This window comes from Odocoileus virginianus, chromosome 1, assembly GCF_023699985.2.
Source record: "Odocoileus virginianus isolate 20LAN1187 ecotype Illinois chromosome 1, Ovbor_1.2, whole genome shotgun sequence".
Lineage (NCBI taxonomy): Eukaryota > Metazoa > Chordata > Mammalia > Artiodactyla > Cervidae > Odocoileus > Odocoileus virginianus.
Genome location: NC_069674.1, coordinates 49,516,728 through 49,543,846, shown reverse-complemented (window position 1 = coordinate 49,543,846; position 27,119 = coordinate 49,516,728). Strand labels below are relative to the sequence as shown.

The window sequence follows — 27,119 nt, the reverse complement described above, 5'->3', positions numbered from 1 at the left end:
TTCATGGCTGCAGTCACCATCTGCAGTGATTTGGGAGCCCCAAAAAAGTCTGTAACTGTTTCCATTATTTCCCCATCTGTTTGCCATGAAGTGATGGGACCAGAGGCCATGATGTTAGTTTTCTGAATGTTGAGTTTTAAGCCAACCTTTTCACTTTCCTCTTTCACTTTCATCAAGAGACTCTTTAGTTTTTCACTTTCTGCCATAAGTGTGGCAAGATCTGCATATCTGAGGTTATTGATATTTCTCCTGGCAATCTTGATTCCAGCTTGTGCTTCATCCAGCCCAGTGTTTCTCATGATGTACTCTGCATATAAGTTAAATAAGCAAGGTGACAAAATATAGCCTTAACGTACATACGTTAAGGCTATATTTGGAACCAGTCTGTTGTTTCATGTACAGTTCTAACTGTTGCTTCTTGACCTGCATATAGAGTTCTCAGGAGGCAGGTCAGGTGTCTGGTATTTCCATCTCTTTCAGAATTTTCCACAGTTTAGTGTGATCCACACAGTCAAAGGTTTTGGCATAGTCAATAAAGCAGAAGTAGTCATTTTTCTGGAACTCTCTTGCTTTTTCGATGATTCAATGGATGTTGACAATTTGATCTTTGGTTCCTCTGCCTTTTCTAATCCAACTTGAACATCTGGAAGTTAACAGTTCACACACTGTTGAAGCCTGGACTGGAGAATTTTGAGCATTACTTTGCTAGCATGTGAGATGAGTGCAATTGTGCGGTAGTACGAGCATTCTTTGGCATTGCCTTTCTTAGGTATTGGAATGAAAACTGACCTTTTCCAGTCCTGTGGCCACTGCTGAGTTTTCCAACTTTGCTGGCATATTAGAATAATGCAAATCAAAGCTACAACAAAGTGTCACCTCACACCAGTCAGAAGGGCCATTATCAAAAAATCTATAAACAATAAAAGCTGGAGAGGGTATGGAGAAAAGAAAACCCTCCTACACTGTTGGTGGAAATGTAAATTGGTGCAATTACTATGAAGAACAGTGTGGAGGTTCCTTAAAAAACTAAAAATAGAACTACCATATGATCCAGCAACCCCACTACTTGGCATATATCTGGAGAAAATTCTAATTCAAAAAGATAAATGCACCCCCAATGTTCACTGCAGCACTGTTCACAACAACCAAGACACGGAAGTAACCTAAATGGCCATCAGCAGAAGGGTGAATAAAGAAGATGTGATGCATATATACAGTGCAATATTACTCAGCCAAAAAAAAGAATGCCATTTGCAGCAATACAGATGGACCTAGAGATTATCAGACTACCAGTCAAAGACAAATATCATATCACTCACATGAAAAACCTAAAAAGATAATACAAATGAACTCATTTACAAACCAGAAACAGACTCACAGACTTAGAAAACAAACTTATGGTTACCAAAGGGGAAAGGGGGCGGATGACAGGGATAAACGAGGAGACTGGCATTATTATATACACACTAGTATATATAAAATAGATAATCAGCAAGAACTTACTATAAAGCACAGATACTAGAGGGTTAAAACTAGAGGCTAAGCCTAGTTTTATTAATAGCTGAACTCCACCAGTCACTTTCATGTTTTAAATGAAAGTTCAACATCTTCTAATTGCAACTCTAGCTAATCAAGATGATAAGCCATTCAAGGTACCCTGATTAAACTGCTTTAATGCCAATTCCTTCAAATCCAGGAAGAAACACATACCTTCTTGTGTTCATTCACATTCAGGTTAAGTTATTGCATTCCATCCTGCTACCCAAGAGATAAAGCTGAGATGGCAAATTATCAGAAATGTATCTTTTATTCAGATATCCTTAGAAGCATGCATACAATCTAAAGGAAATTATTTTTCTGTGCTCCAAGCAACTAAAGAAAGAACCAGAATTAAAAACAGTAAACCCAAAGGACCTTAGGGCCTTAAAGACATCCTGTAACCTATATCCCAACTAAATATTTATATTCAAATGACAGGCATTGTTAGGACCCTTTGATCTTGAAGATTAATTTTCTATTTTAATTAAAAATAGCCAAGACATCACAACTTTCAAGGAGTTTTTAGCTAATAAAAGTGCCAGATGCTTTTATTTTCCGAACGGCCATCCGGGTCTATAAAAGTTACTGCGGATCCCAATTTAAGGTATCTTTTCCATTCAAACTGAGATTACAGAGCACTTGAGCCACCTTGGGATAGAGCGCTGCTGAAGTTGGGAATGTCCCTCATGCATATAGTTAGTGAAAAACATGCTGAGTCTTACATAATTACTGTGTTGAAAAAAAGACAAGGGTAGAGCAATAGGTCAGATAACTACTGTGGTCTGTTCTTTGCAAGGCACAGCCCAAGATAATATAAAAATAATTATACATACAAACCAGATTTTCCAAACTGCTTATTTAGTTTTCTAGGTCAGTATAGTTTGGTCAAATCCCTCTGAAAGTTACGTTTTTCAGCTGACCACAAATGGTTACTTCACTTAACATTATTTCTGTAAAGTGCTGCATGTACTTAAAAGTTTAAGGGACTCTGATTTTTATTCCTCATTCTCTAGAGAGTTTTTCCCTCTAATAAGAACTGTTAGTAGACTGGAAAAAAGGAACAGATCAAAGCTATGCTACCTTGAAATGTAACACCATATTCATTACCACGTAATTAAAATTTCAGGTATTAATACATACAAATAAATTCCAAATGACTTAAAACTGAATCCACTTGAACTTAGCAGTTGTATGCTAAAGTAAGTATTCTTTCCATAAGTATAGCCAGCTCTATGAGAACATGCTCATTTTCTCTCTGTTCCAATTTATCCTGTCCTCAATAATGTGCACCCCAAAATTGCAATGGTGTTATTTTACCTTTTAGAGGAAAAAGTTGAGGCATCAGTTGGTTTTGTGATTTCCAGGCCACAGCAGTGGTCTCAGACATGTAAAACATCCACTATCTTAAACCAACACAGATTTGAAGTAACTCACTGAGATGCTGATTGTTAGGGAGAGGGAAGCCCCAAGAATACAGTGAATACAACGAAGGGCAGGGGACCAACATTTCAGCCAAATGATGAACTAGCTAAAAGGTGACATAGGAAGCACTCTAATTTGATAACAGATCTTATTTGAAGTTTTCCCTAAAGAGACAATAGACTGTTTTAGAAAACATGGTTTGTGAGATTCCAAATGGGCACATTTGTCCCATTAAGAAGAGTCAACGCTAGATAGTTTTTGGCAGGCATCCAACCTTGTCAATTATCTCAGTCCTAGTGCAATCTTCAATCCTGGTGGGATTTCCACCTACCCAAGTGTCCTCTACCAATTTCCCCAATCCTAATTGTCTTTTCCTTTCTCTCAGATATACTGCAGCATCTCCACGTCTCTGGAAATTAATCACTATTTGAGGGATTAATTGGAATTTTAAGACTGTTAATTGTAATTTCCTCTTCCTCTTGCTTTTTTAATTTTGAAGGGAATCTACAAGGACTCTCTCAGCAACTAAAATGTCTATTGTTTTAAAAAAATGATCCAGTACCCCAGAATAGCAGCTTCTTTGACATTTGCCTCCATGGCTTGTCATTCATTATACCTGGAGAATTACTTAGACTGAGTTACAAGCTCCACCTGGGGATTAAAAATAATTGGTTTGCACAATAAGATTAATTATATATAACCATGAAAATGTTAAATGATATCATTTCCATTCTCTGAAAGAACTTTTTCATATTCTGAATCAGTCAACTCAAGAGGAGGAATAAATAATTTAAAACCAGAAAAAAAGGCAATAGCTGAAAACTTACCCCATGGGTTGTGGTCCTCTGAAAGTTTTCTTTCCCCTGGGTGCTGAATCTGCCTTACGATGCAAAGACATACATGTACACCCCACATCCCACAAAGACATACACTGACACACAAATATAAATCCAGACAGACAAAGACACAAACAAGTGCACACATACAGCAACTCACAGACACTCTGCTACACTCATAAATGCAGACATTCTCTCTCTCTCTCTTTCTCACACACACACACACACACACACACACACACACACACAAGACATTGCTTTCTACCAGAGTAAATCCTTGCCCTGGAAAAACAGCAACAAGTATTTTTAATTCCTCTTTAACCAGTAGTAAATGTCTCCTGGCAGAGCATAAACATAAAATTGTAACTCAGAAGGAAAAACCAGATTTGTGTGCTAGTTTTAAAAATGCTTTCCTTGTGGTAAGGAGTTATAACTACCGGCCTGCCTTCAGGCTAAATGAGACCCATAATCAAGACATCCGGGAGGCCTCCCAAGACCATGAGATTTGCAGACCCAGGGAAGATGAGAAGTTCCATCCAGCTAGAACTTCCTAGAACTACGCAGGCAGCAGAGGCAGACAGTGAAGAAAGTGGACCCCTCCCCGTTTCCTCTGGTTTGTCGTTCCAGAGGCCACACCCCTGCCACTGCGTGTAAGAATCACCATGTCAAACTTCTGGAATCTTTAAGAGGGTACTAAAAACTCAGAAGACTGTGGCCAGGAGGGGTAGCAATTTAAGGGAAGAGTTTACTATAATTGCAAATATAACAGATAATGACCTTATAAATTCTACCAAGATGCAGCAAGTTCACATTCCTGACCAAATCTTGGGCTGTAAACTCCTCTGTGATGAGGTGCATATTTCCAGTCATTCAGCCATTCATGAAAAGTGTCCTTAAGAAGCCAATAGAGGATGGCCCTGTACTAGTAGCTGATGACTTGAGGGTCCCTGCCTTTATGGAGTGACAATCCACTGGGCACCGACTCTGAACAAGAACTTACAAAGAGGCTGCTTTCCATCTCTTTGTGTTGCCAAAGCCACACATGGGGCTTGGCACAAGTATGCACTCAGTTTTTATGACAAAGAGAAGCAGAAAGGTTGGAGAAAGCAAGAATGAAAAGAATAAGGCTTGGAGTATGGTCACGTCCCTTGCCAATTTTATAGATATAAAATTTGGGTAATTAATTAGGTAAATAAGGGATACTTGGCACTGGATTAGTACACACCATATACTCAAACATACAAATATTTACTTACCCTTATCTGAAATTACTATTATATACATTCAGAAATGAACAAGTTTCCAGTAATGTAACCCATATCAAATTAATCAATGAATTAGTGGGGATTAGGGGAGCTACCAGAGGAAAATAAACATCACACCCTACTGAGGATAAGGAGATCAAGGAACAGAAGGGACAAAAAGGGCTCTGTAAGAATAGAGGTCAACTTCAAGGCTCCTGCCAGAGTCAATGCTGATACAGAAAGCTTCCCACCCGGGTAGAAGGGAGGCTTCTTAGACAAGTCGGATTTTTTTTTTAATTTATTTATTTTTAATAGGAGGATAATTGCTTCACAGTGTTTTGGTGGTCTCTGTCATACATCAGCATGAGTCAGCCATAGGTGTACACACGTTTCCCTCCCCTTTCCGGAACCTCCCTCCCACCTCCCACCCCATCCCCACCCCTCTCGGTTGTCAGAGAGCACTGGTTTGAGCTCCCCGCATCATACAGCACATTTCCCACTGGCTATCTAGCTTACGTATGGTAATGTATGTTTCCAGGCTACTCCTGATTCCTCCCACCCTCTCCTTTCCCCACTGTGTCCACAAGTGTGTTCTCTATGTCTGCATCTCCACTGCTGCCCTGCAAATAGGTTCATTAGTACCATCGCATTAATATACAATATTTGTTTCTCTCTTTCTGACTTATTTCACTCTCTATAACAGGCTCCAGTTTCATCCACTGTATCAGGACTAATTCAAATGTGTTCTTTATATGACTTCAGTTCAGTTTAGTTCAGTTCAGTCACTCTGAACTGAATAGTATATGGCTTAGTAATATTCCATTGTTTACATGTATTAATTGCCAACTTCTTTATCCATTCATTTGTTGATGGCCATCTATCTAGGTATGCTGCTTCCAAGTCCTAGCTATTGTAAATAATGCTCAACGGACATTGGGGCACATGTGTCTCTTTCAGTTATGGTTTTCTCAGGATATATGCCCGGTACTGAGATTGCTACTACTACCCATATGATTGGGTCATGCGGTAGTTCTAGTCCTAGTGTTTTAAGGAATCTCCATACTGCTCTCCATAGTGGCTGTATCAATTTACATTTCCACCAGCAGTGCAAGAGGGTTCCCTTTTCTCCATATCCTCTCCAGCATTTATTATTTGTAAATTTTTGGGGATGATGGTCATTCTGACTGGCATGAGGTGATAACTCACTGTAGTTCTCGTTTGCATTTCTCTAATAATGAGTCATGTTGAGCATCTTTTCATGTGTTTATTAGCCATCTGTATAGACAAGTCAGATTTTTATGATGTTGAAACATTTGGCCCACAGAGTGATGGGTCAAAGGGCCAAGAGAGGCTTCCTCCAATTCTGAATTTAGAACAGGAAGTAAAAACATTAACAGAAGTGTGATGGCTGCTGTGTGTGGGAAACCATGTCAAGTCATTCGGTGGTACAAGGGTCATAAGACCCAAGACTGCCTCTCTAGGCTCTTACCATTGATTAGCCGAAAGTCATAGAAAAGGAGGCCCCACTTAAGAAGAAATGAAAGTATAAAAGGGGAACAGGATTGGAGTGATTCATTTTTGACAGTAAGAAAGTGTTTCTTCAACAGGGGCTTGGCAGTGTCCAGAAACACCATCTTCAGCATCAAGAAAGTATGACCACAGCTTCATTTCATGAAAGTTACATGCATTTCCCTCTTTAGATGGATGGAGAGACACTGCTGATCAGACTAAACAAGGCGAATTATTGCTGGTGTACTTGTGCACATTCACACACTTGCATGTGAATACTAATGCGGCATATTTTTGTAAAGAGTTTTTATCTTTTAAGATGACAACTAAAATATTTACAGATGAAATAATACCAGGCCTGAGATCTGCTTCAAAGTAATTTAAACTCTGGAAGTTGAGTTTAGATGACATGACACCTGGCCATGAGTTTATAATTATTGAAGTTGACTTACTATATTTTTCTCTTTAAGTATATTTAAAATAATCTATAGAAAAAGTTATTTTCAAAGGAGAGAGGGAGTGGGGGAGGGGAAAATTAGGAGCATGAGATTAACAGATACATACCTCTATACAAAAAATAGATAGGCAACAAGGATTTACCATATAGCATAGGAAACTATATTCAATAGCTTGTAATGATCTATAATATAATCAGAAAAAAACTGAATCACTATGCTGTACATCTGAAACTAACACAATATCATAAATCAACTATACTTCAACAACAAAAAAGTTATTTAAAATCTAAATTGGTAATAAAGCCTGCTAAATATGTAGGAAAAGTGAAACTTTTAAATCAGCATTTAATAAAACAGTGCTATTCATTTCAGCTTCCCAGGTGGTGCTAGTGGTAATGAACCCGCCCGCCAATGCAGGAGATGTAAGAGATGCTGGTTCAATCCTTGGATAGGGAAGATCCTCAGAGGAAGGCATGGCAACCCACTCCAGGATTCTTACCTGAAGAATCCCATGGGCAGAGGGGCCTCGAGGGCTATAATCCATATGGTCACAAAGAACTGGACAAGCAACTTAGCATGCATACATTCAATGTAAGTTAAAAAATGAACAAAAGTTCCTTGAAAGCTATTATTGAGTATGATTACAAGGTCTCATGTATACCACAACCATGCTTTGAGCAAGGAAGCTCAGTTCTTTGGGGTTCTAACCCTATTTGTAATCTGTTTTTCAAACTACCCATTGCCACCTTATAGTAAAATCAATTTGTGAGCACTGATCAGTTTTTAGATGAATTAAAATGCAATAGAAAAGAAAATAGAGCATGTCACACATGAAGGGGAAAGCACAGTTTACACCTACACGAAGAGTTCATGTTTAGCCTACTCTCAGTATAACAGCCAGGATGGCTCTTGGTTAAAACACAAGTCAGATCATGTCACTCTTGTGTGTGTGTGTGTTCAGTTGTATCCAACTCTTTGCGATCCCATGGACTGCCCACCAGGGTCCTCTGTTACTCTTCTGGAACCCTATGGATTATCAAGGGATGATTAATCTCAGTGTAAAAGCCAAAAGTCCCGACAATGGTCTACACAGCCCAGCATGATCTTCCCCACTCCCACCCCTTCTGCTCAGTCCTATTTACCCCTTATTACCCCAGATCCAAGACATTACTCCTGTTCCTGGAACATACCAGGCACACACTCCCAGGTGGGTGTCTGTAACTGCTGGTCCCTCTGTCTGGAATGCTCTTCCTCCAGATATCTACATGCTGGCTTCCTCACCATCAATGTCATCCTCTCAGTAAGGCCTTTCTTGACCATACAATTTCATAATCAGAGCCCCCTTCAACTCCCAATATTTCCTATCTCCCTTTCTGCTTTATTTTTCTGCATAGAACTTATCACCTTCTAATATATTATGTAATAATGTAATATGTAATGTATTATATTAATGTATATTAATGTACATTAATATGTAATATGTAATGGAATGTAATAATCTAAAATATTATTAGATTATATATATTACATAATGCTAATATAATATCATATATTAATATTATATAATATATACTATAATAGTATATAATACATATACATACTAGTATATAATACATATACTAATATAATACTAATATATTACATAATGTATACATATGTATACATAATATATATTTATACATTAATGTATATTAATATGTAATGTGTAATGTAATGTAATCTAATATAATATGTAATAATGATGCATATATTTTGTAGATATACAGACTACATATAATTTCTTTGGTTTACTATTTCTCCATATTCAGAAACTACATAAGCACCAGAATTTTTGTCTCTTTTGTTCACTACTATAATATTTCTAACATTGAGAACACAGTGAATGCTTGATAAGTATAAACTAAATTATGTATACTTAGCATGGTGTCTGTATGTGCTGCGTTATGATGCAGAATGTATTTCTAGATGTAAGAGATTCCCAAAGGTTTGTACAGTACTTCCCTATAGCACACTTGAGATGTCTCTGGGCTTACTTGGAGTGAGGACTGAAAATTGAGTGCAGGACAGGCGCCCAGTAGTTCTTCCTATCTTACAGACTGGGTGCCAGGAGCAAACGAGGCCAGTGATAACTGCTATGTGAAGTATGTGTGGGAGGAAGGAGGGCTGTTTGGGCGCACCACCAAAGCACTGAAAATTGGCAAGAGGAAATCAGCAGAGTCACAAAATCATAAAATTTTCAAGACCTTCAGAGATGATCTGGTCTGACCTAATAATTCAACAGATGAGGATCAAAAAGTTACAAAATGATAATGTAATTGTCCCCAGGCCATATGCAAAGTAAAAGCCAAGACAGAACTAGCATAGATGGGAGTCACATGACTCCTTGTCCAATAATTTTTGCACACTGTGGCCTGCCATAAAAATGAAATATAAGAATCTGCTCTCCAAAAGCTCCTGCCTGTTTTCATTTCTTTGGAAATAACCTGAGATTCTTTCTCCAATTAGGTGCCAGTCATCTATTCCACTCAAGCCTTTACCATTTTCAGGGCTGTCTGTTTTTAAAACAAAGAGCTACTAATGATCACTATTTCTCACAAATCAAAGCTTTAAAAATTCCTCACCATAGCAACCAGGAGTGGTTGAATCATCTACTATTATTCCCTGAATTTCCAATATAACAATTCCAATTTACACTAGACTCAGAGGTGTTAAAGTCGGTTGAGATTCAAAACCTTCCACCCTCACTGTCCTACTCTTCATTAGAGCTGAAGAATCTATACATTTTTTTTGAATGAATGGCTCAGAACCATAAAATGTTTCAAATCAGAAAACACTAACAAGTGAAAACAATGCATCAGTACAAGCTGTCAGCCACCTTAACTTGGAAGGGAAGTAGATATATATTTTTTCAGGGGAGGAATATTATTACAGAATGGATAGATTCACTAACTGGGTTCTCAACTAGACTATAATTAAGTCCTTTGCGTGGGAAAGGCCAGGTTTCTCAGGACTCTCAGTATTTCTGGGTGGCTTTGGAGATTTCAAGGGCTGAGGACATTCATGACACACCTATGTCAGACACTCTGGGTTCCTCCAGCCTCCTTCACAAAACCCTGTTCCGTCCAGGTGTCCTCACTTTCTCAGGAGAGGCTGTTCCAGCGGGGGTCATGACTGGACTGAGTGCACCATGAAATCCTATTCTTGCAAGTGATTGATTGGCTCATATGAGAGCATGTGACACAACTGTGACCAGTGAGACAAGGGAAAGTCTGCTGTTGGCTGTTGAGAGGGGTGCTTCTGAGACAGGTGTTTTCACTTTCCATCAAGCCAGTAGGAAGAGAGTACCCTTTTTCTCTTTCTAAATGTGATGCCAGGGACTGTTGCTGTCATCCTGATACTGAAAGGAGAGTGAGGCTGAGGACAAAGCCCATCCACCTGAGAGGGAGAGCCCACAGAACTGCAGAGAGGCAGACTCGGTCAGATGTTACAGTGTATACCATCCCTACCTCCCACTTCTCTGGGGGTTTTCTGCAGAAGCATCCTAGTCCATGCAATACTCCTATCCTGGAATGGTCTAGTCAGGAAGTGAGGAGGTGTGAATGCATTAGCCATGTTGGTGTCAGCATGAGAAAAGTCACACACATGGCATGTCCCAGGGACAGCGTGTCTTTTGTTAGAGAAAGCTTGGCCGCTGATATTAGCAAGTTGGACGACCAAGGTATAAACGCACACCTGGGGTGAGAGATGAGGGCAGCTGCAGAGGCCAGTGCAAGGCACATACGTTGCCCACACTGCTGCAGGGTACCCAGGGCAGCCAAATTTCCCTGGGGGGAGGACGCAGAATAACAAGTCCACTGTAGCCCACACCCACTTCCTCCTCTGGGTGCCAAGAAAATACTGCAAATGAGCCCTTAAAAGAAAGAAGTAAGGAAGACTTAGTTTTGGGATTTGCTTTGCCTCTGCACTCTCATGAATAGGTATTTATTTGAATTTTGTGTGGGGACCCACCTGGGCTGTCCCTTGGGGAGAAGAAAGAGGACAGGTGACGAAGGAGAACCAGTTGTCCTATTCACTCTTACATGCCTTTGGAGAGTGAAGCCTGCCAATCAAAGTGGCCACCCAGGGACTCCTCTCCGCAGAGACACTGGTCTCTATCCCCACAAGCTCCCCACCAGATCTTCCTCTAACCGACGGGAAGTCTATCTTGCTCTGGGAGTCTCTAAACTTGAGTGAAAAGGAGGATTTCCACAACAACCTGGCACTTAAACCCAGCAGGACTTTTTAAAATGCTCACTGATTGGATTCGCTGTATTGAACTACATGTGGTTCTAGAAAATTTCGTATTCGTAATACTCATATTTTAGAGCGGATCGGATCAAACGCGTTTTTTTCTTTACTTGTTCAGTGTGAAAGTAAGCACTATGAGACAATCTGAGACAGCTGAACCTGTGTAATATTTCAGTCTTCCTAACACAGTATTTACAGTACTGTGATCTGACATGATCAAAGGGTGTCAGCTCTTTGATTAGAAACAAAAAAGGGCCAACAGATGACACCCTTGGAAACATTGGCACAGGCATCATCTGATGCGGCATGGGAGAGAGGAACAGCAGCGCCACTGCACTGGTACACTCGGCAGCACCCCCTACACAGAGGGAATGTGGGAAATTTGGTTCCCCGATGACCTGCGTTTCAATTGGAGGGCATAAGAGTTGTGCCCTGGGCTTGAAAAGCTGCATAAAAATCCAATTAACTAGTCATGAGAAATGCATTAATTGCTTTGTCCAGCATCAGCAGAGACCTGCTGCTGCTCCTCATTTTTCAGCCAGAGGAGAAAGGACACCATGATCTCCAGGGGGCACAGAGGAAGAAGGCATCTGCTGGAGCAGGCAGAGCTGACCCTGCCAACCAGCCACAGAGAACACAATTCGGTGGAACTTTTGCAGATCGAAGAGTGGCAGCAGAAAAAGATGAGTGTGCAAATGAAAATGGGAAGAGGAGGGCTATCTCCGTGTGTTGTTGAAGATATCAGTAAATAGGGAGTGAACGTTTCCTATCCTATCTGGGAATGACTCGATATTTAAGTTTTATATGGTCTTTTCACCCTATCTTGCCTACTCTATTCATTTTCTGGCCTTTTCAAAATGATGGGTTTATTGAGATATAATTCATTTACCCTATAATCCACCTCTTTAAAATTGTACAATTTAGTGACTTTTCGTGCAATCACACACAGGTGCAACCATTATCACAATCAATTTTAGAACAACTTCATTACCCCACAAAGAAACCCATACCCATTAGCAGTCGCTCTGGTTCTCCTCCAATCCCCATGCCCAGCCAAAGGAAATAACGAATCGACTTTCTGTCTCTATGATTTGCCTATCCTGGAGATTTCATATAAGTGGAATCACACGATACACACGATTAAAACAATTGTTTAATTTATTTAATTTTGGCTGTGCTGGGTTGTCACCGCTGGTGCAGGCTCTTCTCTAGTTGTGGTGAGCAGGGGCTACTCTCGGGTTGCAGTGGGTGGGGGCTACTCTCTAGTTGCAGTGTGCAGGCCTCTCACTGTGTGTTGGCTTCTCTTTTTATGGAGCACAGACTCCAGGGTGCAGGCTTCAGTGGCTGCGGCACGTGGGCTCAGTAACTTGCAGCTCCCGGGCTCTGGAGCACAGGCTCAATAGTTGTGACGCGGGGGCTCAGCTTAGCTGCTCCTCAGCATGTGGGATCTTCCCAGATCAGGGATCTAACTTATGTCTCCTATGTTGGCAGGCAGAGTCTTTACTGCTGAGCTGCCAGGCAAGCCCAATACGTGGTCTTTTGTAGCTCGATTCTTTCACTTAGTATAATATTATCACGGTTCATTTTCGTTGTAACATGTATATTTCATTCTTTAAAAAAATTTCTTTGTAGCTCTCCCTGCTGAACTCAAGCTTCATTACTTATGTTCCTTGAATGTTCACTATTCAGTCCTGAAAAGTGCTTGTGAAATACAAATCAAGTTTAAAAAGAAGTCCTGGTTCAGAAAAGTCCATGTAATTTTGCTAGACATCTCCTATTGCAACTAAATGAAAATAACTATATTAACACTTTAAAAAATACTAATTTTCTAAAAATCATTAAAGGCATGCAGCTAATGTGAAACTATGATGAAATTTACATCACTTACAGGGCTGATTTACATACAAGAGATAAAGGAGGGACTATAGCAGCATCCCTTTGATAGACTTGGGACACTGACATATTCATTTACTCAGTAACTACTTATGGAGTGCCTAAGTGTGTGTGTGTGTGTGTACTCAGTCACTCAGCCTACTGCATGCCAGACACTGTTCTAGACACTGGGGATAGACTGAACAGAACAGACAAAGAATATCTGCCATCATGGAGCATGTATTTTAGTGATATGGAGTAAGACAATTTAAAGGAAGAAAACAAAGGGAATAAAAAGCAGAAAATTCAAAGTAGTGGTTACTTTGGAGGGAGGGAATGAAAGAAGACAGAGGAGGGAAGGGAGAAGAGCACCAGGAGGATGCAGGGAATAAAATATTCCTTAAGTTGAGTGGTAGTTTTTTGTTGTTTTTTTAATGAGAGCTATCGTTGTTGTGCTTTGTAACTTGCATGTCTGTTACAGATATTCATTTGCATATACTGATTATTACATCAAATTTCATCTGAGCCACTCCTCTGGACTGGAAAGTATAAACAGTGGCATGCCTTTGGATAAGAGATTTGTCCGGGCTAATTTAAAATGTCTATAGGAATATGGGATGCACAGTGGAGTCTGACACTGAGTGGAGAAATTCTACACTTGTGGGATTACACTGCAAGGTTTAGAAAGGCTTTTGAAGAGAGCAAGATAATATATTTAGAAGAGATTTTTCCAGTTATATTAGGTGATCGTGAATTCTGGGTGATCACTTATCACATAGGAAAGCAATCAATGGAGCATCTATTAGAATGGGAACTTCAAGAGACCAGAGATTTTTATGTTTTGTTGACAAATTTTTAGTTTTAAAGTTTTTCACAGGCATGTTCCCATTTGATTCTACAACAAGTATTATTAGCCCATTTTATGGATGAGAAAATGGAAATTCAAGTTAGCACTAATCAGTGCTAGTGTTTGGGCTGAATCCTCAACTTCACGGCACATGATACAGGACACAGCACCCTTGAAGTTCAAGATTTACATGAACCCACATTTATTTAAGAAGTCAAGAATAGACATTAGAAATAAGTCTCAGAGAGTTACATTTAAAGCAATAAAAAGAAACACAAGTCCACTCTGGAACAGAAAATGGATGGAACTCATTACTATAAGAAGAGGCACAAGCTAAAACTACATGTGCTCTCAGGAACATGTTTACATGAATTACTAAATGACAGATTTACACTCAGCTATTTATGAAAAATAGGATAGCTCCAGGGCATCTCTTCCCTGAAAGACTCCTGTACATTTTTACAAAATACCCCTTACTGTTATTCCTATGGTTAGAATACAGAACCAAATAAGAACTATGGCAATTATCATGTTCTTATGACAAATTACATTGTCTAGTTCCAAATCATGTCTTCTGCTCATAATTCCCAAGGATTTGTTGTGGTTATGCTCCTAATCTGAATCTGATATTATTTCAAAAGAGTTGACAAAGCGCCTGTCAAGTGCCTTTCCCCCCAAAGAAGAACACACTCTTGATCTTTTTTTTTTTTAAAGAAAAAAAAAAAAGCATGTGGGTTAGTTTGCTTAAAACAAACATAGGGCTCTTACATGGACAAAGTTCAACCCTCAGGCATATGAACATCACATGTAAACAAAACCCTCTGTGCCCAGGTCACTGACAGTACCTTCAACCCTAGATATTGATCACGAGGGAGATAACCAGAGGACACTTGGCTTGAATTAACCAGGCCCCCAACCAGAACCTTACAAGCTCACAAAACTTTCTGAAGGAGGTTCTCCTTGCATCAGAAAGTCAGCAAAAGAGTATTATTTACCCAATAAACATGGTTTTATGATCTCACTGTCTGCAGGGACAAACACTGTCAAACAAAATGGCTCATTTTTCTGTAATAAAATGAATTTGAATGAACAACTTAAATCAATATTAGGCAGCCAAATTATATGTATTAATATTTGCACATCATTAGCCAAATCCCACGTGAATTGTTTCATTACTAAAGGTAATGCTAGGTTTGACTTTTCATTTCCATGGATATTAACTTATATATTTGGTTGAAAATAACTTTTGTTTGAAACCCAATCTACTTCTGCTTTCTGTGTATACATACACACACACACACACACACACACAGAGACATCATTATGTACGTGTGTATATATACACATATGCATACTCATGGCAAGAAGCTTCAAGTCAAGACAAAATGTGTTAAGTCTAGAATCATAGTGAAGCAAAACCCAAAAATAAAAAATAAAGCACACACACAAAAATTAAAGCACAAAACCTATATAAACAAGAACTGCGTGAAAATCTCAACCTGTCCCTCTCAATAGCATTTCATTTCAAAATCACTGTACAGACCCCGAAAAATGAAGGACACCTTTCAATGTCTGAGACTAAACCAAAATAGGGTGTTGAGAATCAGAGTTGAACTGGACGTCAGGGGAGGTAGGGTATGTTTCTGGCCTGGAAAGTGGACAGGATGGCAACTGTGAGAGCCTTTGATCAGTCAATCAGCAGGTTTTGTATGGTAGATTCTGTGACAAAGGCTAGAACATTCCCACTGAAGTTGTCCAGACCAGTACTGTCTGGTTGAAATATAATATTAGCCATGTATGTATATTTTTAAATCTCCTGGCAGCTACATTAAACATTTTCAATAAATAGGTAGAATTAATTTTTTAAAATAAATTTTCTTTAACCCAATATCCAAAAATGTTATCATTTCAACAAATAAAATCAATATAAAAAAAAGTTATTCATAAGACATCTTACCTTCTCTTTGTTTTGTAAACTGTTCAATTCTGATGTGTATTTTACTTTGCAGAGCATCTCAGACTAGCCACATTTCAAGGGCTAAATAGCCCAGGTGGTTACCATATTGGATACTGCAGGTCTGTCTAGATGGAGAAATCAGTCCCTTAGAGGTAGCGTTGCAGCCCTCACCCTCTAGTAGATGCCTCAGATTTACCCTCAAAACCATGCTCCCTGCTTCATGCTTACTTGCTGTCCCCTAATTGATCTCACTCAGTTTTATTCTTGAGAAGCAAAATTATTTAAGAAAAAGCACTTTACATCAGTAGAGTGGCATTATGTGAAATAACTAGAAAGGGCTAGGTTTCCTTTTCTTGAAGAAGACAGTGCTCAGTCAGGACTGAGGGTACAGAGGGCAGGGATGGGACATGATGAAATCTAGGTACTGGGCTTCTGATGAGAAAAGAACTACATAAGATTATTACCCAAGTGATTCTGTGATTCATACCGCCCAAAATTTGTGATCTGAGTTATGTCAATAAAAAATAAGCCATGCATGCACCTGCCTCTGGCTAGTACGGTTTCTGAATCTAGTGGCCGAATCTCAATATCCACCTCTTTCTTGACAGTTGTTTGACATTTTAAAGATAACCCTCCACCTTTCCATTTTTTTGTTGAACTTGAAGATGGTAACAGAAGTTCAAGAAGGAGGGCAGTTTCCTTTCCGTAGGAGCTGTCATGTTCCTGCATCCTATTTGCATACATTTCCCCCCAGTTAAAATAAATTCCAGAAGCTAACTTTATTTTCTAAAAATCAATGTGTTAAAAAAAAAATCAATGTGTTTTCTTTGCCCTGTATGGGCCTTTTGCAGAAGTAAACTACTTCTAGGCAAATGGTTTACTGTGGGTCAGGTTGGTAGAAAATCTCCTTTAAATAGCATATCTTAAATAGGCCACTAGCAACCTCAGTCCACACATTCACAGTTTTCCTATTTTCTTTATGATTTGGGTGAAGAAACACAATTATAAGATCCAAACTTCTGGATAAAGGCATTTTTTTCCTCTTTGAGGATGAAATTACAACTCACTGTGGGTTTCTTTCAAAAAGAAGTAGAGTTGCCAGTAAGAAAACTACAGACCATTTTTTAAAAAAGCTTAAATCAAACTTCAGGACTAGTAAGGTTTACAAACATTTTAATTACTTTCCCCAACATCATATTCCATCTGTCATTCCACAATTTGCCTCAAAGTTATGAAAAAATTACTTTTAAAAAATTTTGCAAAATTAGTAAAATACAACCCAAGCAGCACAAGAAGCAAACACAAGAATGGAAGAACATTTTATCAAATTTTCTATCCCTAGCTAGCTAATTTTACATTAGTAAGGTCCCTGTCTTAGAACTACTGACACTGCTCCCCAACAGAATCTTCTATATAACAGTGAAAATGTTCCATTTCTGCACGGTCTAATATGGTAGCCACTAGCCAAATGTACTACTGAGCACTTGAAATGTGCCTAGGACAACTGGGGAACTGAATTTTTAAAAAAAAAAATCAAACAGCTATATGTGGTTAGTGGTTACCATATTGGACAGCATAGCTATACATAGTTAAAGCAGACACCAGACCACTTAAGTCTCTGCCTCTGTGGATACAACAGCCTTGAGTTCTAAGGACCATTTAAAATACAAAGCACTTGATGATTTCCTTTTTGAAAAAAATAATTAAATAGAATGGCCTTATAAAGTCAGATAAAAAAATGTCTGCAACAAATTCTCTAAGGATGATACTACTCTTTAGGATGAGCCAGTAAGAAGGACGGAGAATGAATATTCTGGAAATATGGGTCTATACTACAGTTCAGCTCTACAACCAACCAGCTGAGTGGCACTGGGCAGGGAGTTCCTGGAGTTACTTAGACCCTGATTCTTCCTTATACAAATGCAAGAATCTTCTAAACAACCAAGGTCTGTCTTTGGTCCAAACCTACAATGAAATGTTAAATCAATCCAGGTCAGGGGGTGTAAAAAAAATTCTCAGGCAGAAATCGTGTGTGGTCTACCTGAACACCATCTGTAACTTCAGCTCCTTTATGTGTTCACTTAAGATATAAACTACAGAATAGATATTCTACTGCCTAATGATTCAGAATCTGGGAGCTTCACGAGATGATAACAGGACTTATATCCTCAGACAAAAACAATGCTTCTGTAATGCCAGTGAAGAAAACCAAATGAATGCTAAGTAGCACTTTTCTTTTATTTGCCCCCCTTTTCTTCATTGAGAAAAATTTCAAACCTTTAGAAAAGTTGCAAAAATAGCACAATGAACACCTAATATACCCTTCACCTTGCAAGACTATTCTCAAGTACAGATACAAGCCCAGTCTTCTAGGTGTTCGCTCTACAGAGTACTGACTTGGTAGCATCTCCCAGTTCATATTGCTCATGAGAATGAGCTTTGGTCAAACTGAGGTGACAGTCTGGATAACTACTGAGGACAACAAAATAAAGCATAAGAACATAACTGTATTTGCTCTGTCAACCATGACGTTAAACTCTAATGTCAGCAACTTTTGTGAACAGAGACAGAAACAAACCAGTTTCTCATGTTTCAAAAGGGAAGAGCACACTCTTTAAAACAAGCCAGACTTTAGTTCAATCCTGTTACCTCAAATACAAGGTCTGAACCCTCACTGAACCTATTTCTCAGTTTGCAAAATGGGATATAACGTCTACCTCAGAGAAATATGTGAGATGATGTACACATAACGACACATAGCAGCCACTCAGTCATGTCAGTTGCGTTTACAGTTTACTAAGTGTTTTCCCAAACAGTATCAGCAAAGACAACCCTGTGGGATAAATTCGTCAGATATCACTATTTCTGATTTATAGCCAAGAGAACTGGGGCTCAGAGTGTTAAGGGAAGGAGAGAGGAAAGAGAGATACTTGGCCTCTAATAAGCAGGCGTGCTGACCAGGTCTGCGGAGGGGATGCTCTATCACCTCTGGGGATGCTCACCTCAACTCCAGGCAACAGGCTGTCACAACTGCAGTTTGCAGCAAGACATACAAGGCTCAGAGGAGCTAACTACACCAAAGGCCACATAGCTAGATAGTTGGTTTGGTTAAATTATCTGGTCAAAGTGCCTATGTAAAGGGTTTAGGAGCTTTGTATAGGGCTCAAGAGCCTTGATTAATGGTTTAAGAGTCCTGGTAAAGGGTTTAACAGTTCTGCCAGGATTTGAGAGCCTTGGTTAAGAGGGTAGGTGCCCCAGCTAAAGGCTTAAATATCCTGGTTTAAATGTCCAGAATCTTCTGATTCCACATTTAGGACTCTTCCTACAACATCTAATAAAGGTACATTTCAGAAGGTGGGATCTCTCTCCAGCTCAGGGGAGCAGATTGTTTCTCCAGACCTAGCAGTTCTGCCAGGCCAGTGGCATCCAGCCTCTTTCCTCGACAAAGCATTCTCCTCCACAGACCACCAGGGTGACTGGTGACAGGTGACTGGTGGCCTGCACGGTATGTGAGTAATATATATCTCAATTCCAGGAATGTAATATATATCTCAATTCCAGGAATGTAACAATGTCCCCTCTGATCTGTGGTGATGATGTCATTTTAAACAAGGTTAGTAATTGAGCACCTTTCTAGAGAATGTCTGTTGGAACTAGACGTTGGGTGATTAAAAATAACACTTGAAACTGCTAAGGTGATTCTGTGGATGGGCTGAAGCTGGGTGACATGGGTGACTGTTGAAGCAAGGCCATGCTATCATGAGGCCACGCTGTAAAGACTATATATGAAGACTGGTCCCCACAAAGGTGTTCAACTTCTAGTAAGTGAAGGAAGAGGCAGGTTATTTGCACAATCATCTGGTGAATGGCTCTTCCCCGGTACACACATTCCATCTTCAGTCTCAGACCCCAAGTGCCCTGGCAGAGCAGATCGTGTGTGGGTCCAGCACGTTCCTACCTGGGTTTCCCCTAACCATGGAGACTTTAAACAAACCTCTGCATTCATTAGTAACTTTGAGATACATGAGGAGTGAGCTCTGCCACAGCCCCGAAGCTGCGTCACAGGTGGACGCATCCATCTTGACCCTGTGACCAGAATCCATGTGAGAAGCAGCATAGCAGCTCCTTTCCCCACTGAGCAAGTGGAAGGAGAAGCAGCAAAGTGCTCGGTGGATTTGGGAACCATTAACAGGAAAGCAGACCAAAGGCAGGGTTTCTGAAACATCTCTAAATAGCAATCTGACCAACATAAAAACAGATGAGAAAAGAAAAAGGGAGAAAGAACAAAGAAGGGAGGAAAGGAGGGAAGGAGCCATTCATTTTGAAAATTCAATGACATATTTCAGGAGCCATGAAATGTGAATACATTCATAAAAGATAAATCATGGATGAGTGGCAGCTGCGTGCCATTAATCTTAGGTCTATCACTAGGTTCCTTTCGCTTTCTCTATATCTAACAATCTTGGCAGGAATCTTGATCCTCTGGCCAAAAGCTCTTCCCCAAACCACACCAAGATGACACTGCTCATGTACAGGTTTTCCAATCCCAAAGTCCGGTTATGTTCACCACTGTGTGAAATCAGGAACCCTGCAGGGCAGCAGACGGACCTCAGCAGGACAGACACTTGGCCAAGCCCCAGGGGGCCTCGCAAAGGACACACGGTCCAGTGAAACCCTGCATAGACTGGCCCTGGAAAATACTGGGGGTTTGCATCACCCCAAAGCTGACCCCCAAAGAGAAGGTCATTCAAAGCTCTTCACAGAGTTAGTGGGAGCAGGGGAGGCATCTGGCATTTTAGCAAAAGTTCACACATCAGCTGGCCCTTGTCAAACACTGCAAACAAGCTGTTATGCCTAGGAAGAGCCACCTTTCCTCTCAGATTCTATGTCACTGGGTTCATCTCAGGTACCACAAAGGACAGTGAGAATCTAGAAAGTTAAAATGAGGTGTGGAAAGGTCACCAGAAAAACAGCCAAGAAACAATAGCTTTCATCAGTAAATTGATTTCTCTCAGGGGATTAATTCTCAGCTCTGCAATTTTGTCAAATTTGCAATGTTTTTGAAGTTGTAATTTTTTGTGCACAATTTAAAATAAAAGTGATCAAATCCTCCTGCCGTTCCAGGTAATTGAAATTAAATCACCAGCAATTAACACTAAAACAAAGGTAAAGATATTCGGCTTACACATAATTGAAAATTTCTGAAGTTTAAAGATGTAGAAGACTTTTCAATGTGAACTTCTCTGTTTCAACAAAGATATCCTGTTTTGCAGTATCAGATCTATGGAGTTTCTAATTACATGGATATAAGTCTTGGCAGCATGATTACAGTTCAGTTTTGCCTTCTGAATCTAGGAATGTGAAAGATTTGTATATGCCACTGGTTGTGAGTCGTCAGTAACAAGTAATGAAAATTCCTATTTATCATTTCTAGGATCAACACCAGTTTGACAGCAGAAAATGGCATTATTTCCTTGGCCCAAATTACTGTTGTAAAGAATCTGGAAAAATAAATCCCTCAGTCCATTCAGGAATGTTCTTTTCCCAATTAAAGTTTCAAAGACTGCACATAACAGTGAGTTTTACTTTTTTCTATTAATATTTGCATTTTAATTTCAAAAGTCCCTGTCAATTTCATTTTTATAATCCAGTCCACTTATTTTCTCAAAATCTTAACTTCTTATCCCAAGAATCCTTTTAATATTTAATTTTTTACCTTGCTCAGTTACTAAAAAGCATCTCGAAGTTTCTTTATCTATTACTTTACTTGAGTTGATTTTTCTTCTTCTTTTTTAAGATGTATTTATTTTTTAATTAAAGGATAATTACTTTATAGGATTTTGTTGGTTTCTTCCAAACATCAACATGAATCAGCCATAGGTATACATACAGAGTCTCTGTAACAACCTAGAAGGGTGGGGTGGGGATGGAGATGGGATGGAGGTTTAAGAGGGAGGGAACATATGTATGCCTATGGTTGATTTTTCTTTTCTTTAGTCTGTGAAATTATCCATTTGGTGATCACATAAGTAATACACAAAAAGTTCTTACTTCAATTATAAAAGCAAATCTGACTCATGATCATTAAGAAAAGTATTTTGCAAATCAACAATTGTTTATTTCAGAATATAATCAAGTACCACAGGCTAGATTAAAAGCTTAAGGATAGGGATTCTGTGCGCCACCCCCCCCCCGATTTAAAATAATAAAGGTAATCAAACTTTCCTGCCAATCTAGGTGATTGTGAAATTTAATTACCAGCAGTTATCATTAAAACAAAGGCAAAGCAATTTCTTTTATACATAATTGAATATTCCAGAAGCAAATTTCTAACGAGTTCTCAGAAAATGTATTTAAAAATTAATTTTAACCTGATTATTTCAACTGTTGTGTCCCATCTGGTAATGTAGAATAAATGAGATGCTTAAGCAATGTGGTCCACCAATAGCAGGTAAGAACACATTTACAGGAAAATCAGATAATGTTAAACTTAATACTGAGTAAACTGTTACATTTTTACTCTTCACACAAATCCATCCAAACGTAAACCTCCCACAGCTATTCATCTAAGAGAAGTTTGCCCATGGTATTCTATTCGAGTTCACTTCTCCATATGCTGGAGACTACAGAATCAACTGTCCCCTTCTTAGTGCTCAATTGCTCAAATATATCCTGAGGCGTGGAGTGCTGTACCATCAAACCCACTGCTACCTGAACAGAAAGAAATCCTCCCACAGCAGCAGCCTTGAGTGATCTGGCAGCTCCATGACTGAGGCTGTTGATGGGCCTATAAGCATAACTGTCCAGAGAAGAGGAACCACCAAAAAAAAAACAGATGAATAGCCCTAAGAAGGGAGTTGAAAATTAGGCTATGAACTTCCCTATCTCCAGGCCTTTGCCTAAGATCTTCCCTCTCCCTAAAATGCCTTTCCTGCTGTTTTCTGAAAACATCCCACTCATCCTTCAAGGCCCAAGTCATAAGTCACCCCTGCTGACCCCTCACAACTGAGCGTCTCGTCCCTGTACCCTCCTCCCCATAACTCATTTTCTCAAAATAGAATACAGACTGTTGTTTGTCCATCTCTGCTGCTGGATGGCGAGGGAAAGGATCTTGATTCATCTTTCTATTCCAAACACTTTGGATTATGCCTGAAACCTAAAGAAACTCAGTAAATGCTTGTTTAATGAAGCTCAAACCTCAAGACCAAATTGAACACACAATGCAAGAGGCAGATTTTATGTGTTAGACTTACTTCTGTACCTAAAGTCTGAGCCAGTGAAAGCTTTTATTTTTTCATTCCCCCAAGGAACAAACTTTATTCACACTGAGCATTCATTAAATGCCACACCCTGTGCTAAATGCTCTATACACATTACCTCATTTAATCTCCATGACATTCTTATGAAAGAGTCCCTATTATTAGCATTAGATGAGGAAACTGAGGCTTGGAGAAGTTAAATAACACACCCCAACTTATCCACTGATGGAGCCAAACTCAAGGACAATATTACAAAGCGTCAGAGCTAGAGGGGTATATGTGTTAATCGCTGAGTAGGGTCCGAATCTTTGCAACTCCATGCACCATAGCCCGCCTGGCTCCTCTGTCCATGGAATTCTCCAGGCAAGAATACTGGAGTGGGTTTCCATTTCCTTCTCCAGGGGATCTTCCTGACAGAGGACTGAACCTGTGTCTCCTCCAGAGCAGGCAGATTCTCTACCATCTGAGCCACCAGGGAAGCTCTGAAGAATCCGTAAATTATTTTCCTCACTTAACCTCCTTGAAGCTGAGGCTGAGGCCAACCTGAGGCCTGGCACATAGTGGGCCCACCTACTATGGAAAAAACAGTGATTTATAGGCTGATGAAGTGCCTTCTTTTCTCAGACTCTGACCTTTGCCTGAGAACCCAGCTGCCATCACAAACAAGCTCTATTCTTTCCTGCCCAACACTTCTCACAGGTGTGAATTGCTTGTGTTTTCTGAATTATTCATGATCCACATGATGGTAAGTATGCTTAAAAACAGAATTCTGGTTCTCATATTTTTCAAGATAAAGTGCCTGATTAACTGGTGAATTAACCAATATAAGCTCATGGGCTAGGTTGATTCATATTAAACAACATATCCTTGCCCACTTTTTGAATCTCAGCTTTCCTGTTATCTCTCAGTTTTCATTAGGATTTAAAACAGTGGTAACTAAAGCAAAAAATATAATAGACCCTTCACACACATCTCTATCCTATCTACAAAGCAATTAACATCATCTAAAGCTTATACTGTGCTGCTTCAAACCCATGTATTCTTCCTCAGGCTGAGTTAGGTTTTTTCAATAAGGCTCCTTTAGCTTAAGGAGATATTTCATAAGATCTAAAAATTCAGATGCCGCAGCGCCTGTAATTTATACACCAGTAAATCATATGCCTTATTGTCCTTTCTCTTGTCTTCTTTCCCTTCATCACCACTCTCCCACCAGTTCAGACGAACTTGTGGGCCATTTTCAAAGAGGGATAACCATATGCTAACCATAAGCCAACATCACTGTATTTTAAATTCCATGTTAGTCAACCAAAATGAATTGAAAAGCAGCATCAGTGGTTTAGGGGTACCGAAAATAAGCTGTAGCATTTGCTGAGTTCTCAGAATTAAAACCACAGGCAGTCAACTTGTTGCTGCTCTTAATAAGATATGACTGTTCTGCCCCATTGGCTGCTACTACCAGAAACTTTGACTACCTCGTACACATAACAACACTGTGCTTTTCATCAGTTGGTAATGATCAAGAAAGGAAGTGCTATTTCACTGGAACTAAAACCTGCCAAAGAAGATAATAGATGATTTTCAAGTAATCACTGTGTTCCATGTCACAATTGCACCTTAGTCCAATCACCTTGCATTTATGATTTAATTAGTCACATATCTAGAGATAAGTGTTCCTTAATGCCTGGCTTGCTGTCCAATGCCTCCAATAGAATGTTTCTTTCTCCGAGTTTAATTTTTGGAGTAATAATTTAAAACGGACACACAATAGAAATTAATACAATATTGATATATTGAGCATTTCCATTAGGACTTCAAGACCTTCTTGACCCCTGAGTACTGTAAACTACAGTAAATGTCTTGTCAGCTCTCCCTTTAGGGTTTGTCGTTAAAGTTTTCAATGACCAGAGCGGTAGAAGCATTCTACCTAATGCATCATCCTGATTAGAAACCTGTCATACTCAGAACCCAGAGGGTCTGCTTCTATTGATTCCTCCTCCTTCAGATTCATTAGCGATTTCTTCTCTTCAATTAGACCCGCTGACCAACCATAGAAAAGCTGAAAGAAGCCCTTCCTTCGCTCAGCCACACTTGAAAGAAAAAAAAAAAAAAAATGTATGCCTGGAAAGTAAAATTACCAAACGTATTCCAAGAGGCCACAGAGGAAAATCACACACACACACACACACACACACACACACACACACACACACACTTGCACACTTGAAACTGGGCAAATGGTCAGAGGCTGGGCTTGACCACCGGTCCCTAACTTCAATCAGAACCAGAATGACAGAATCCCTGTATTACCCATATCTCAAGCCCATACACCAAGCGTACGTCTCCACGGAGCTAATTTCTGAAACAAACAAAGAAAATGAAGTATGCGAAGAGCGAGGCTTTGCTCCCCCTTGCCTTGAATCTGGGCATCCAGTGGAGTGGGCACCGCACAGCCAGAGGGTCGGGGCGCCCAGCGGAACCCTTACCTTCCCCGCCCCGCCAGCCCTGGTTTAGCGGCGCTAGAAAGTGCGAGCCCGCCCTGCTCGCCTCGCTTCTTGCCTGCTACTCCACAAATCCCTCAAACCCCCACTTCAGCACACCAAGGGCGCCCCCGCTCTCCCACCTCTGAGCTGTCAGACTCCAAGCGCGAAGCTGCTGTGGGCGCCCAAGGGTGCCGGCCAGCCAAACAAGTGTCACAGCGGCCGCCTGCCCTCACTCCGGGAGAGCAGGCAGAACGGCCACAGGTAGGCTCTCTCCATCCCAGAGTGCGGGGCGCGGGCTGGGGGCGAGAGAGCCCGCGGGGCAGCCGCTCCCGATGGGCTGAAACTCACCGGAGGACACCGAGGAGCCGGACAGGCTGGAGTTGCTGGACGCTGCCATCGCCGTGCGCCCCGCGCGACGCTTCTCGCTCAGCCCCGGAGCGGACGCCGCCGCCGCTGCCCTGGCCCGGCCGCTCGCAGCCTCCGCGGCCCCCAGCCCATGGCAAAGTCCGGGGGGACGCGCAGAAAGCACCAGCCTCCGGACTCTGCCTGCACTTCCTGCTCCGCCAGATGACGCGCTGCTGCCGCCGCTATTTATTTGTGGTTTCCGTCCCTCTCGGCGCCTTCGCACGCTGTTCTCCGGGTGTCGGGGGTAGGTGGGAGCGGAGGGAGGCCGAGGGGCGGCAGGAGCGGACGAATCGTGCCTCCCGCCCAACCCCAGCTGCGGTCCGCGCTCCCCAGCGCGCGGCTGGGACCCGGGGTCCCGGGCGGCCCGGAGTCCCTCCACCAGCTCCCCGCGGGCTCCCGCCTCCCCGGCGGCACTTCAAGCTGCCCGGGCAAAGGCAGCGGGAGACAGACAGACAGAGCGACCTCCCCCTTCTCCCTCCGCCCCAACTCCTCTCGCGCGCACACAAAGGAAGGAGAGGAGACGCGGGAGCTCCGGGGCTGGCTCAGCGGCTGCGGGCTTGACAGCTCCTGCGACGGGGGCTGGAGGCGGCGGCTATGGACTGCTGGGCGGGGGGAACACTGGCCCGGGGAGCCGGACCCAGAGGTGCCAGAGAGGCCGCGGGGGGGCGCGGGGCGAGCGTGGCGGCGGTGCGCCGCGCTGCTCCAAGGGTTTGAGGGCGCCCCGAGTGGGGCGTGGGGGGAAGGTGGTGGGTCGCGGCGCCCCCGGCCAGACTAAGGAGTAGCGAGACAGCCCAGGTGGGATGCAGAGGATGAAGGCGGGGTCACTAGGGACACGATGCTAGGCAGAAGGGGGGCCCGAGAGGCTGGGGAGCGCTCCTTCCACTCCCCTCCAAATTGTCCTTTGTTGCTCTGGAGCCGAGGATCCCTGCCCTGCAAGAAGGTGCGTTTCCTAAAAGACCCTCAAAACACCCCGCAAGCCAGTCGGGCTGCACTTAAGTACCCCA

The 27,119-nt window shown here is 41.2% G+C and overlaps 1 protein-coding gene across 1 annotated transcript in view; it reads right to left on the bottom strand.

The window, feature by feature from the left end:
- CHN2 (chimerin 2) overlaps positions 1-26,870 on the bottom strand; it is a 321,944-nt gene extending 295,074 nt beyond the window's left edge. Inside the window, exon 1 of the mRNA XM_020892483.2 lies at positions 26,059-26,870. Within this exon, the coding sequence (XP_020748142.2) occupies positions 26,059-26,107 (49 nt within the window). The 5' untranslated portion in view covers positions 26,108-26,870. The remainder of the gene's footprint in view (positions 1-26,058) is intronic.
- Positions 26,871-27,119: the final 249 nt, after the last annotated feature.